The sequence below is a fragment of the Podarcis raffonei genome, chromosome Z, assembly GCF_027172205.1.
Source record: "Podarcis raffonei isolate rPodRaf1 chromosome Z, rPodRaf1.pri, whole genome shotgun sequence".
Taxonomy (NCBI): Eukaryota; Metazoa; Chordata; class Lepidosauria; order Squamata; family Lacertidae; genus Podarcis; species Podarcis raffonei.
In genome coordinates, this window is record NC_070621.1 from 3997457 (window position 1) to 4012295 (window position 14839).

General features: G+C 43.6%; 2 protein-coding genes across 2 annotated transcripts in view; both read left to right on the forward strand.

Moving 5' to 3' along the window:
• Window positions 1-14839, forward strand: part of SLC27A4 (solute carrier family 27 member 4) — a 105592-nt gene that overhangs the window by 44221 nt on the left and 46532 nt on the right. The gene's annotated exons all lie outside the window — the stretch shown is intronic.
• Window positions 9923-14839, forward strand: part of URM1 (ubiquitin related modifier 1) — a 29582-nt gene continuing 24665 nt past the window's right edge. The window contains exon 1 of the mRNA XM_053374931.1: window positions 9923-10028. Coding sequence (XP_053230906.1) covers window positions 9994-10028 — 35 coding nt within the window. The 5' untranslated portion in view covers window positions 9923-9993. The remainder of the gene's footprint in view (window positions 10029-14839) is intronic.

The following is a 14839-nucleotide window of genomic DNA, read 5'->3' on the forward strand; positions in this document are numbered from 1 at the left end:
CTCCTGTTTCAGTGGTAGGGAAATGGAGACGCTTTAATTAAATTTCCCCCTCCTGTTTACAACTCTAAATTGCCTTCCACTTGAGCAGCTTTCCACATCAATGGGAAACTCCCTTCAATTCAGCGCTGACTAAGCTCTGCAAAAGATAGTCCTGGGAAGGAGATACACAGGGAAGAGGGAGATATGTGCTCCATATTGAAGATGGTAAAAAAGAAATAAAGGAGAAGCCCTCCTCCTCCTCACTTAGCTTGGTGGGTGCTTAGCTAGAATGGCTGTTCATGGCTGCCTCACCTTGAAGCTTAGGAATTTCAGCTTCCATTTTCTCACCTGCTATCAATCACAGTTTAATAAGCTTCCTTGAAAATGTGCCCCCTTTCCTAAGGTGTCTCCGTGTGTAATTCCAGCAGCTGACATCCTTTGGGCATTTATCTGGGGCACACTGCTAACGTCTGCTGTGCGGACTCCCTTTGTTTCCCTTGTCTGAACATAACCAGGTGGCAAGTTCTCAGCTACCCACTTTTGATTTACCCTGGTGCCCCCAGGTTAGTGTCATTCTGGGGCAGCTTTCACCAGTGTTGTACCTTCTGGATGTTTGGGACTGCAACTCCTACCTGCAACATCTGGAGGACAACAGATGCACAAAGGCTGTTCCTGGAGTATTGTGGGAAACTGAAAGGATAGCTAGACTTAACTGTCCTGTGCTTCTCAGAACGCTGCCAATGTAGCCAGGTCAATCTACCAGGGCCCCCTGGCCATGGAGGGTGCCGTACAAGAGGACCATTTTCCCAGGCCTTCCTCAAAACTTTCTGACAGACATGTTCAACAGTGGAGCACGCTCCTTTGGGAGGTGGTTGACTTTTCTTCCTTGGAGGGTTTTAAGCAGAGGCTGGGTGGCCATTTGTCAGGGATGCTTGAGTTGAGATTTCTGCTTTGCAGCGGGTTGGACTAGATGACCGTTGGGGTCCCTTCCAACTCTATGATTCTGTTATCCTAAACCTGAATCTCAACTCAGGTCCTCCTAATGCCAGTTTGCATATTTTAAAATAAATCCATTGTTTTCTTTGTGGGGTATTTGCTTTTATTGTTTTTGGGGGGTGTTTTTTTTAAATCAATGCTGTTTCAACATTTACTCAGGGAACATGGTGCAGCAAGAGGTGTCAATGTCTCTGTGTGTCTGTTTTGGGAGGCCATGGAGAAGAAAGGGGGTACTTTACCTACCATATGTGTGTGTTTTTTCCCTGATTTGTAAAGTAGGGAAAATTGTGTTTTACCTCTGATGCTTGCTCATGATCATCACACGACATCTTCTGCTATCCCGAGGCACCATGGCTTGTGATTCCTGCAGTGGAACTAGGGAAGAAAATGGAATCTTCATGTCTAATAAAAGAGGATTTCAAATTTACTTGCCATTGTTTAGTTGTTTTCTTCTTTTGCTATGGGTAGGGGATGATTTGCCCTTCAGCTAGATCCCAACTTTACAGGTGGTATTTTATTCAATGTGAAATATGTTTGCCTTGGCTTCCAGCATGTACCCTTTCCAAGGCCACGTGCAAAGCAATTCATAAGATCGCATAAAACCAAACAAACCACTTATTAAACATAAATATTTATAAATTACTTAATCAAAGAGCTCTCTAAGTGGTGTGCATAATAAAATGTAGATAAAACCCTGCTAAAATTCACAAACTGGAGTGTGGGTGGGTGTATACACACATACACAGAGACACATATTAATAATACAAACAACAACAATTTTTAAGTTGGATTTCTCAAAAGCAGCCTAAGGCTGAAATATAAAACATAGATAGCTTCAAGCCTAAAACAACAATCTATACAGTACTATCTATATAGTACTATATGGTACTAAAAGTATAGAATTGTGTCCCTAATAGAGCAATTGGTTAGATTGAAAAATGTTAAATAGATCAAAGAATTGCCTTCAATTTTATGTATACATCTTTTATTACAAGCGCTTATTTTTAAAATGCCATTGGTAAGGTGCTGTAGCTCAGTGAAAGAGCAGAAAGTACCAGATTCAGTCTCCAATAAACGGCACTGAGCACGAAAGGCAAGCAGCAGTAGGAAGTGGTGTGTCCTATTCTTTAAAAGCCCACCAATGGAGTGTAATAACTATAGGCTGGTCACCAAACCCCTGTCTTGGCAAAGGGGGTGGAGAGGGTGGTTGTGAAGCAACTGAAGGTATTCTTGGAGGAGGCTGATTATCTAGATCTGCTACAATCTGGGTTCAAACCCGACTTTGGAACTGAATCAGCCTTGGTGGCCCTGATGAATGACCATTGCCGTGAGAGGGACTTCTCCATCTTTCAGCAGCTTCTGGTACTATTTGATTACCATTGTATCCTTCTGGACTGACTCAGAGGGATGGGCATCATAGGCACTGCATTATGGTGGTTCTTTCCATATCTTCAGGGTGAGTGCTCCTCAGCACCTTGGCACTTAACGCTATGAGGCAGAGAACTACCCTCTCTCCAGTGCTATTTAACATCTGTTGGGAGCGGCCGTTAGGCACTTTGGAACAAGCTGACACTAGTATGCTGCTGACAAGCAGCTCTGCTTCTCTAGATAGGTGTCTGAGCATAGTGGTGGACTGTATGAGGACCAATAAACTGCCTGAATCCTGGGGAGATTCTTTGGGTGAGTGGTTCCCATATCCAGGAAGGTGAGCTACCTGTTCTGCATGGGGTTGCACGCCCTCAGAAGAAACAAGTGTACCAACTGAAGCTTCGTTACTCAAACCGCTTGGCAAAAAGGGGAAGTGGCCTACATATAGAGAATTGTTGAGGGATCAAGAAGGGAAATGGAAATTAAAAGATTATGAGGAAATTAAAGAACATTTTCAGAGTTGGCTACATTACAGACAATTACATGAGATGTATAAGGAAGATATTAAGAAAGGGTTTAGTTACACAACTTCCAGATTCCAAAAGGAAGTTATAGAAGAAGAAGTGAAGCTGCTGAAGAAAGCATATAGTATTCTGCTAGAATGGGGAACAAAAGATGAGGAGGTCAAATTAGTCATGATCAAATGGGCACAAGATATAGGACATAATATACAATTTGAGGACTGGGAAAAATTGTGGAAGGTAGATCTGAAATTTACAGAATGTTCTCTTTTGAAAGAAAACTATATGAAAATGATGTACAGATGGTATATTACACCAGTAAAAATAGCAAAAATGTACAAAACCGGGTCAAACATATGTTGGAAATGTAAGGAAAAAGAAGGTACTTTTTATCACATGTGGTGGGAATGTAGAGAAGTTTTTAAAAATTGGGAAATGATCTATAATGAATTGAAGAAAATGTTCAGAATGACATTTGTAAAAAAACCAGAAGCATTTTTGTTAGGGATTTTAGGACAAGACCTGCCAAGAAAAATAAAGAATTTATTTATGTATGCTACAACATTGGCAAGAGTCTTGTTAGCACAAGGATGGAAGAATGAGGAAATCCCAACGAAAGAACAGTGGCAAGAAAAATTGATGAGCTACGTGGAATTGGCCAAATTGACATACAAACTGCGTGTTAAGGACAATCGTGACTTCAAGGAAGAATGGGAACTTTTTACAAATTATCTAAAAAGACAACAGAATGATTTGGACTCCTTGGCAGGTTTTGAATAAACATCCACAAATTTATTAGCTGAACATTTGATAGATAAGGCAAAGATATGTACAATTTTATAACATACAGAGAATAATATGTGCAAAGAAATCAGAGAGGGGAGCTGAGGGAAGTCCTTGGTGGGGGGGAGCATGAGGGGTGGGGGGAAAGGGGGGAAATAATGTAATTGATTGTTTGGACTGATAATTTGGTGTGTTGAAATTGCTTAGTAAAAATATTTTTTAAAAAAAGAAGAAGAAACACGTGTATTGCTTAGGGGTATTCCTGCTTACACCTTTGTCACTTAGAGGCCCAGGGGTCCTCTTTGGCTAGGCTTTCACTAGCTTTGTCTGGCTCGCCAGCTACAGCCATTCCTGGACAGGGATAGCCTGGCCACTGTAGTCCACGTATTGTAATGTGCTCTATATGGGACTAACTTTGGGCCTTGTTTGGAACCATTTTGATTTTTTTAAAAAAATGAATTAGTAGTACAGGCACACCCCACACCCCATTTATGTGCTTTCAATATGTGTGCAACTCTGCGCAAACCTGGAAGTGCCAAACCTGGAAGTGACCCCCAAAACATCACAAAAAGGAGCATGGCAGGGATGAAATTAGGTGTTTGCGGCTTTTTCAATGGTGTTTCAAATATAAGTAATTTCACTTAAATGCGTGGTGCTTTGGAATGTAACTCGTGAGTAAGGGGGACGGGTTGCCTGTATATAAATATTTTAGTAAATAGATAAAATAAGAGGCTGCCTTCCTTGCCTCAGCCACAGGAGTGTCTGTGTATTATCTTAAAATTGGGGAGGGGCCATAGCTCACAGACAGATCATTTACTTTACATGCAGAAGGTCTTAAGTTTGATCTCCAGCATCTGCCAATAGGACAGAAAGGGCCCTCTCTGAAACCATGGACAGCTGGTGCTAGTTGGTGGAGACCAACTTTGGCAACCCGGTGCCCTCCAGATGTGCTGACAGAAGTGGACCTTGGTAATCTTTTGTAATATGGCACCATGGGTGAGGCCAAAAATTGGCGCCCCCAAATGGATCTCCTCAGTTATGGATTTTCTCAATCTTGTGCCCTGTGTGAGGGAACTGCCTGCACCACGCTAAATCTGGGGCTTGGGCTCACTGCAGCCGATGGGAGCCATTGTCCAAAATGTCTGGAAAGTACGAGCCTTGGCAAAGACTGGTGTAGACAAAACCGAGCAAGAAGAGCCAATCGTCTGACTCAGTGTAAGACAGTCTCCCAGGTTCCTGTGTTCCTAAAACAAAATAAAGCCTGCTTCTTTCACCAGAAAATAAGATTTTACCCATGTAAATATGTAATTAATAATTAATAACCAACCCATCAACATAGGTAAAAACCCCAACAATATTATTTGTGTGTATCTAAATTTTAGGCACATGTAAATTCAGGAACATATTATAGATGAGAGATGGGGGAGAGAGAGTCCTAGGTTGGCATCCACCTGTCTTGAGAGACAATGGAGTCTGCTTCCAGGGGTGAAGCCAAGCTGCTGTGTTAGCAACACAGAAGTGACTTCCTTGGGGTGCAAGCCTGGGTAGTGTGTATGGAGGTCCTGGGCTACCCAGTTGGCAAGACCCCTCTCTCAGCCTCACTGATGTGGTCCAAAGGAAAGCAGAGCAAGATGTTTGGCAACAGCTTGGCTGCAGAAGTTGCCAGAAGGAGGTGTACAAAGCTCCATCCAACTGCCTTAGGGACTCTCCACTCCAGACTTGTAGTGTTAGCCTTTTCTTCTCCCAAAGATGTCCCACAAGGAAGCAGAAGTTTTAGATCAGAATTTTCCTTCTTCTAGATGGGCTACCTTCCTTGGTTGATGAGCCCCATCTACTCCTTGCTTTTGCACAACAGCACATGCAGAAACCACCTTCTTGACCACTGGACCTGCTGTTGTTCTCATCCATGATGGGGCTACCGTATTTTCTTCAACTTTTTTTTTAATGTAAACTCCTGCAGAGGGCATGAAAAGCCAAAGTATATTGGTCTTCTGTGTCAATGCACACAAATTTACAGATTTGTCCACCAGAGTTAAGATGCAACTTCTAAAGCATTAAGGAGTGGTTAACTTTGTTGACACCCATTTGCTAAGAGACAACTCTGCATCTCCACCAAACAAAGGCAATAACGGAAGGCAAAATAGGGATAGAGTTACCCAGGAAAACTACCACCCTCCCTTGGCAAAGTTTGCATTTATAGAATCATAGAAATGTAGAGTTGGAAGGGACCACGAGGGTCATGTAGCCCAACCCCCTGCAATGCAAGCATCTTTCGCCCAAGGTGGGGCTCAAACCACACAACCCTTAGATTAAAAACCTCATGCACTCTGGCTGGCCTTGTTGAAGAAACCACGTTATTAGCAAGATAACCAAGGGATGCAGGGCCAAGGCGAGGGCAGCGAGCGGCTTGCTTCCTGGCGGAGGGGAACCTCCAAGTGGCCTCTGGTTCATCTATAAAAGGGGAGGGGAGGGATGGCAAGCTGCTTTTGAGTATCACTTTCAGCCATTCTGAAGGTTAAATGCCTGTTTAGAGCCCCCTATTGAAGGGCGGAGGTGGGGTTTCTCGCATTGTTTGAACACCCTCCAAGCTTTGTTTAGCTGCTTTCAAGGAGCCTGTGAATTGGGGGGTGGGGGAAAGCGCAGCATCCACTCCCCAAGCGGCTCCCCCTGGGCTCGAATAGAAGGGCCTCGTCCTCGCAGGAGAGGCTGGCTGTTTCCTGTGAGGCCTCAGTAGGCTGGGACTGCCCTGCTTTCTTTGAGCAGCAGTTTAACCCAAGCTCAGAGGCCTGCCTCCACCTTACTGATCTCTGCTTGACACCCAATTACCACATGAATGAGACAGAAAAAGGTTTTAACTCCCCCTGACCTTCCTTCCCCCTCCCCTCCCCCTCCCCACCATATCATTTCTCCCTCCCATCCCCCTACCCCCAGACCCCTTTTCTCTGATGCAGAAGGGAGTTCAACACAGAGACTGGGAGAAACCAAACAAAAGCCCCAGAGCCAGGAACCCTTCATTGTCATGGCCTGCAACAGCGGCTCCAAGCGCTCTCGTCTGTTATTCAAAGGCTTCGAAGTTCGACCTGCTGCAGGCTGTTTGAGGGTTCCTCGTAATGCTTCATTGAGAAATAACCCGCTCCTTTTGCAGGCAGAAAAACGTGGTCCATCAGCGTGGCCTGCTAAGTCATGCTGCATGAAATGTCACTGTCCTCCCTCTCTTAATTAAAAATGAAATATACACCACTGTTTTATTTGTTGCAGGTCGTCTGCTGGAAAGAACGGTGTTGGGTTAAAGGGGAGCCTAAACGCATCACAGTGCAGGGTCAGGCCCTAGCAGTGGGGCACTAGGTGGGGGTGCAAAGAACAGGCGCCCTGTGAGTTTCTACCAACAAAAATAGGGTCATAGTCATAGTCAAAGAATTGCATAGTTGGAAGGGCCAACCGCCTGCAATACAGGAATTCATATACAGTGGTACCTCGGGTTACAGACGCTTCAGGTTACAGATACTTCAGGTTACAGACTCCGCTAACCCAGAAATAATACCTTGGATTAAGAACTTTACCTCAGGATGAGAACAGAAATTGTGCAGTGGCGGAGCAATTAAGAACAGTTTCAGGTTAAGAACAGACCTCCAGAACAAATTAAGTTCTTAACCCGAGGTACCACTGTACAATATTCCTGACCAGCATTCTTCCATGCCAAGCAGTACTGACGGCTTTGCCATTCTATGTTGCATTCCTGTGTTTGTCAGTGGCCTTTGTGGCACTGCTTTCTGAAACGGAGTGCTACTGTCGGAGAACATTTCTTGTCAGATTTGATATTGTTACAAAAGTTGGGTGTCCCCCTCTCTCTGCCAAGCAGTAGCAAGAGTCCATGGAGGCTCCAGGCACTCATGTAGGGTCTGTGTTCCTTTGGAGGACTGAGACATGGCAGCGACTGTCATAGCTTTGAGAAATATGGTTTATTCACCTATTTGCACCTTCAGTCTGCATGGAGGGGGTCCAGATCATGGGTAGGCAAACTAAGGCCTGGGGGCCGGATCCGGCCCAATCGCCTTCTAAATCTGGCCTGTTCCAGGAATCAGCGTGTTTTTACATGAGTAGAATGTGTTCTTTTATTTAAATGCTTCCATCTGCAGTACTGAAGGGTAGAAACAACAATGTACCATACAGTGAACACTTATATATATACCCTTGAGAAGCAGAGAATGTAGAAATGGTGAGGCCTTTTTTTTGTATTCTTCTTTTTACTGTGATATCCACTGTCAATTTATTAATCCAATTTTACAAAGTATACCAGGAAGATTTGAATTTTACAATCCAATCCAATTTTACAAAGTATACCAGATTATACTGATTACCTCTTGGCTGACCAGTTTCCTGAGATTACTGCCAAGGCAGCTCATTTTTGTGTGGCAGCAATAGCTTGTTGGCACAGGATCTTAATTTTAAAATTATCAGCACTTTATGGCGCTTTTCATCATTTTAGTATATAATTTTATATTTCTCACTGTTTTATATTCTACATTGTTTTTAATTTTATATTTAATATTGTATTTACCGTAATTGTACATTATGTTGTGTTTTATGTATGCATAATATTGCATTATATTGTGCTTTATGTATTCTGTTTTCTTCCTACCTTCTTACTGGTCCTTGACCGAACCAAATATACTAGTACTACTATGCAATGCTCAAATAGATACAATAGAAACACAGGGTTATTCTCTGAGCTCATTCAACAGCTGCAAAGTGGGAGAGAAAATCTCCATCTCAAACCCCCAAAAGATGCCTTCCATATTTCTTGCACTCCCAACTCCGTCAGCCTCAACCAGCATAGCCAATGAACACCTAGGAATGTGGGAGCTGCCGTTCAGCAACATCTGTAAGGTCACAAATTCCAATTCCCCAACCTATATTTTTTTGAATCCTTTTAATACATTGGTGCCACACCAGGAGAGGATGGCGAGTGTGGCGGGAAGATTCAAGAACAATCAAAAAAACATTTAAACATTACAGTGTAGTGTAGTATAGTAAAGTAAATAAGAAAGATCGGAAAAGAGAAAGGCTTGTGGTGGTGAGTTTTTCTCAAATTAGACCTAATATAAATGGTATTGCCCAACAAAAGCAAGCCCATACCTCTCATTGAGTTTGTAGACATACATAAAGTACACACAGGAGGTTCGTTTATAATTACATTTTGGGAATGATTCATGTTCTTATGTAGCTGCCTTTTTAAAAATTTCTGTATGTCCCCATTATCATATTATAAAGCAGTTGTGCTATGTTACAAATCAAGCCCTGCTAGTTTTTGTTTCTGTTTGTTTTCCAATGTATTTATCAATTTAAAAAATGGTGTGGCACAAGAAAATTGTAGCCCGAAAGTGTGGCCCATAAAAAAATGTCCCAGAACCACTGCTTTAATATGTAACAGGCAGCTGAGTAGGTGCAGGCTAGGGGGTTGAATTATGGTTCTGGAGGAGACTCTTGAGAGTCTCATGGACTGCAAGAAGATCAGACCTATCCATTCTGAAGGAAATCAGCCCTGAGTGCTCACTGGAAGGACAGATCGTGAAGCTGAGGCTCCAAAACTTCGAATACTTTGAAGACTCCCTGGAAAAGACCCTGATGTTGGGAAAGATCACAAGGAGAAGGGGGCGACAGAGGATGAGATGGTTGGACAGTGTTCTTGAAGTTACCAGCATGAGTTTGACCAAACTGCGGGAGGCAGTGGAAGACAGGAGGGCCTGGCGTGCTCTGGTCCAGGGAGTCACGAAGAGTCGGACACGACTAAACAATAACAAGGTGGTTGTGGGAAGAATGAGAACTACCAGACTTTTAGAAGACATCTGAAAGCAGCCCTGTTTAGGGAAGCTTTTAATGTTTGATGCTTTACTGTATTTTAATATTTTGTTGGAAGCTGCTCAGAGTGGCTGGGAAATAAATAAATAAATAAATAAATAAAATAATAATAATAATAATAATAATAATAATAATAATAATAATAATAATAATAATGGTCCAAGATAACAACCTGTGTTTGCAGCCATGATTTCCAGGGTATAGAAACTGCGGGACCTAAAACTGATCAGCAAGTCTGATACTTCTCAGTTACGGCTGGCAACTTTTTCAGACACCCTGGCTACCAGCCAGAGCAGGCAACACTAATCTGGCCGGGACATCCCCGCGGTTCCAACGAGGGCAGAAGGCGGCTGCTCCGAGCCTTTTCAAAACGGGCGGGCGGGGCCAGGCCTCTTCCGGCGCGCCGTTGCTCGGCAACCTCCGCCGCCCACGGAAGCAGACGCGGCTTCGCACTTCCGCTGCTGGCAACGCCGTTCCCTCACAAAAGATGGCGGCGCCCTTGTCTCTTCAGCTGGAGTTCGGGTAAGGGAGGCGCCATCGGGGCGGCGGAGGGTTTCCTCGCCGAGATCCCGCGTGGGGAGCTCAGCCGGTGAAGGGGATGCTTGGTTTAGGGGTGTAGGGTCTGGGTTTGGGTTGAGAGTGTTCTTTTTGGGCGGGTGCAGGGAAACGGGGGCGCCATTGTTTCCCATTTGGTTTCTAAAGCTTCCTTTCTTCGCCCTCACAGGCTACTCTTCTCCCCATAGGAATCTTTCTTTCCCTACCTCGCCCCGCCCCCCACGCCCCGCACTTCCCAACAGCAGGGACTCAGGACAGTCGCTTGTCCCCTCCTCCCACAGCAATGCAGGAATCGCATCTAAACACAGGGATCACACAATGACTCCTCTCAACAAGGGGAGGTGACAAATCATGGCTTTTATCTTAGGAAAAAGGAAGCTAAGGGGGAACACAGGGGAGGTGCGCAAAGTTATGCACGGTGCGGAGAAAGTGGAGAGGCATACACTTTCCTCCCTCATAAATACATACAATATCTTCTTCTTATTTGTTTAAAAGCACCATAGATTAAAAGAGGGTGGTTGTGTGTGTGTGTGTATACTTAATGATTCCCAGTGGTTTGTGGAGGGGGGGGAGTTCATACTGAGGCAACCTGGTGGTGATGGGGACTAAGAATGGGGTGCCGAGAGACTTAACAGGCAAGGTAGATTTCCTCCCATCAACTTAAAGTTACTTGTGGGCCTTAAAAGGGTTGGGAGGCAGAGAACTGAAAATGAGACTGACTGTCATTGGTGCTTATGACTTTGCCAAGGTGGCAGATTCACAGGTTTCATGAGAGAAGGAAAGCTTGCATGAATATAGCCCTATCCAGTTTTGGCCCACAAATGAGGCTTCCTATTCTAGGAGTGAAGTGGGTAAGAATTTGGTTATACTAAAGAAAGGTTTATAAATAATAAAATTTGTGTGAGATTAAAGGAACTTGATGAAGAGAAAGGAAACTACAGGGCATCATATACCAGTATTATGTCATTTAACTGTTCTCTGTACCTTCAAAGAGTTGGTCCTTAAACTCCCCCTCCCCACAAAGAATCTGTTTTCTTTTAAAGTCAACACTGGTATGTGTGAAGTAACAATAAAAATGAATTTGAGCATGTGCATAATGGCCATTTTCTCAATAGGCATAAGCAGGACCAGTTACTACATACGTGCCTTTAGTGTTTCAGGATAGAATACGGTCAGGGACCTTGCAGCCCAATGGTCTAAATAGGGCATCCAAATGGCAAGGTCATATCAGCCAAGTCTTTCTCACCTCTCACATACTTGATGTTAGCTGTGGGGCAGGTAAGGTAAACAGGAGGTTGCAGGCACCACTAATCAGTTGACTGCTGGGTCTTGAGAAGCCCTTTTCAGAGCGCTAGCTTGCAGTGGAAGGTATGAGTTCCAACACCTTTTGTTTTAGAAATGTAGAAATTTAGCACCAGAAGGAACATAGTCTGCCACTATCCTTTAAATCAGGTTGCTATAGCCCCCCCAGGTTTTTCTGGACTTCAGTCTCCCGTCAGCTGCTGCCAGCACAGACAGTGGCCTGGAATGATGAGAGGTGTAGGATAGCAAAATCTAGAGCAGTGTTTCCCAAACTTGGGTCTTCAGCTATTTTTGGACTACAACTCCCATCCTCCCTTGCCAGCAAGACCAGTGGTCAGAGATGATGAGAATTGTAGTCCCAAAGCAGCTGGAGACCCAAGTTTGGGAAATACTCATCAAGAGGGTCACATGTTAGCCTCTCCTGATTTTAATGGTTCATCAGGTTTGATCCACATATGGGATGGCTGCATATTCCTGCATTGCAGGGGGTTGAACTAGATCCACAGTGTCCCTTCCAATTCTATGTCTATGATTCTATTTGTTGAATAAAGAGCAAGACATTTTAAGGACCACAAAATAATTACATTGTAAACAACCCTGTGATCCTCAGACGAAGGGCGGCAAAGAAAATAAATGAATTAATGAATGCACAAAGTGGTATGAAACAATATTACGTCATTAGTGCCATGTAGGTGGCTGAGTCTTGAATGTATTTCCTTTCTCGGTAATGTTGAAAGGGATATAAAAATCCAGCTAGGCATCAGACATCAAGGTGCTTGATGTTTAGTTTTCAAATGCTGCTTTCTGCATTGAATAGTCTGAAGTCATTCTGTAGTTAAGTGTTTATTATAAGGTCCATGAAAATAGGTCTCAGAGGAAAGTGATGAATGAGTCTGTCAAGCAGTCTTCCTCACCCTGGTGCTACAAATGTTGTAATCCAACTCCCAGTATTCCTGACCGTTGGCCATGTTGGTCAGGGCTGATGAGTTGTAGTCCAAAGCATTTGGAGATCACAAGACTGAGGACATCTGCTGTAAAAGTTTACAAAAAGGCACTCTTGTTAAAGAGGGGGGTTTGAACATCACTTAGCCTGGCGTGCTCTGGTCCATGGGGTCATGAAGAGTCGGACACGACTAAACAACAACAATAGCAAAGCAAACGTGAAGTACAGGACTCCTTCCAGAATGGGAACAGACTGGATTGCAACTTTTGACTATATATGTAATCAAGAAAGGAAGGGAATCAAGCATGCAACATTGGAATCAAACAAAAGGGAAGCAACACAGCTATGAAAAAGAGAAATGCCAGTATCTCTAGTCCCTAAAAGTTTGTGCTACAGTGAATATGTTGAGTTTTTGAAATATCACAGGTATAGGTATAGAAAGGAAACAAATGATCCTTCTTTAAACAAACAAGCCCACCTGTGACTTTGCAAATGTTTCCCTCAGTATCTGATGATGTCCCCTCTCTCCTGCAGCTGGCTATAACTGTCTCTGTCTAGTGGTAGTGCATTAACTAGAATGGTGGGTCTTGATGGGGAAAAACCTGGGGAAATTGCATTCTCAGTGAGCTAGGATATGAATTCACACTTATCAGAACCAAACCTACTATGATAATGTAGATGAAGTGCCTTAGATAATGTAGTTAATTTCCAGAGGGGCTGCCGTGTTTTTCATAACAAAAAGAGCAAAAGGGTTTGTAGCACATTGAAGGCTGACAAATTTATTATGGCATAAATGTTTGTGGACTGCAATGGAGAAAGCTGTGGCCCTCCCAGTTGTTGCTGGACTCCCAGCTCCTATCAGCCACATCCAGCATGGTCAGGGGTCGGGGATGATGTGTCCAGCAGCATCTGGAGGACCTTAGGGTCCACATCCCTGATTTACATCCTAGAGGAGTACACTATTAAACTTAAATTCAGCCTTCACCAACATATGCTTTGGTTCAGAACTTCCATTGTGCTTCCTGGAGCCACTTACAGTCTGGAGAACATTGGGCTGGTGGAAGCTACTTCTGAAGAGATTTTAAGATGTGCCCCATTTTACTATGTAAACGTGTGGAGAACGTTTAGTTGAAATATGGTATATAAACATTCTAAATAAACTCCCCATCAGTTCTAGTAGATACCTTTCTCCAAACCTTGAAGAGTTTCTTTGACTTAAATAAATAATGTCCTTCCTCCATGCTCGCACCATCTAGCACATCATTTTGAGATAACTACTCCGCCCATGCTAGCCACTGTAGAACTGATTTCCAGAAAAGCAGTGTTTATTTGGTCCCCCCCACACTTTTCTTGGAAGTGCCTAAAAGAGTGCTCTATGTGTTCACATTGCAGCTGAGTTCTCCCCCCAGCTAGTATGCTACAGAAGGACCTTATCTCCCATCCCAGTATCTGCGATTAACACAAAGTGTGAGCTTGTTTTCACAGCAAGCAGAAAGATGCCTCTTTCCTATCATTGGTAGGGATTGTTCTCGCTCATGAATCTCCAGATTTGTCTAACATTAATAACTGCTACTTCAGTTTTCAGTTAACCGTTTTTCTTTTTTGTTGAGCCTAGATAGCACTAACAGAGCAATCCTTGGGGAGTGTGGCTTTGTATAAGTAATAGCATTGCAGTGAGCATTACAAAGGCACTGTTGTGCTGTTCCATAGTACAGCCAAAAATCTCCCTCCACGTAATTAGATTTAAAGGGACTGGGTCTAATGCTAATATTTCACCGTAAGTATTTTGATACCGTAATTCCTTTTCCATCTCTCTCTGTTAACATGGCAATCATGAAGCATGTGGATGCCAAGAAGCCAGTACCAATTAACTGCTGGAGTAGATTTTGATGATGGCTCATTCCCTCATGGCTCCATGGTTAGATGTTGCCTGCTCTCCATCAATCTCAGCTGTGTGTCTTAGGTAGTATTCATGTGCACCAACCTTTCCCAACCTGGTGTCCTCCAGCTGTTGTTGGACTACGACTCATCATCAGTTCTAGCCAGCATGGCCAAGGTCAAGTATGATGGAAGTTATAGTTGAGCAACACCTGAAGGGTGCCAGGTAGGTATGTGCTTTTCTGGAACTCAGTGAGGTTTTTCCTTGAGTGGGTGTATATAGAATTGATGATGGTTCAGGCCTGTACTGAACAGATTCCTCAATTGAAACTTTCTCTATATGTTTCTTCTCATCCTTCAGAAATGCTAGAAGATGCTTTATTTACATTGTAGTTCTCTCTCCTGTGTCTCTTTCCCTAGTACAGCCTCTTCCCCTTATATGTGTATTTTTCTTTTAAAACTGATTTGGTTTTCAATGGGGCTATTACCTAATTAGATAAGTTGCAGAGCCAACTCTACTGGTAGGCAAAGTGAGGCAGCCAACTTGGATGGCAAATGGGGCAGTGGCTACGGAACAGAGGTGGCAGCCCCCTGCAGTTGATCTTTCTGAACCCCCTTAAGAAGACAGAGCTCAGTTTATCACACACCCTGCCAT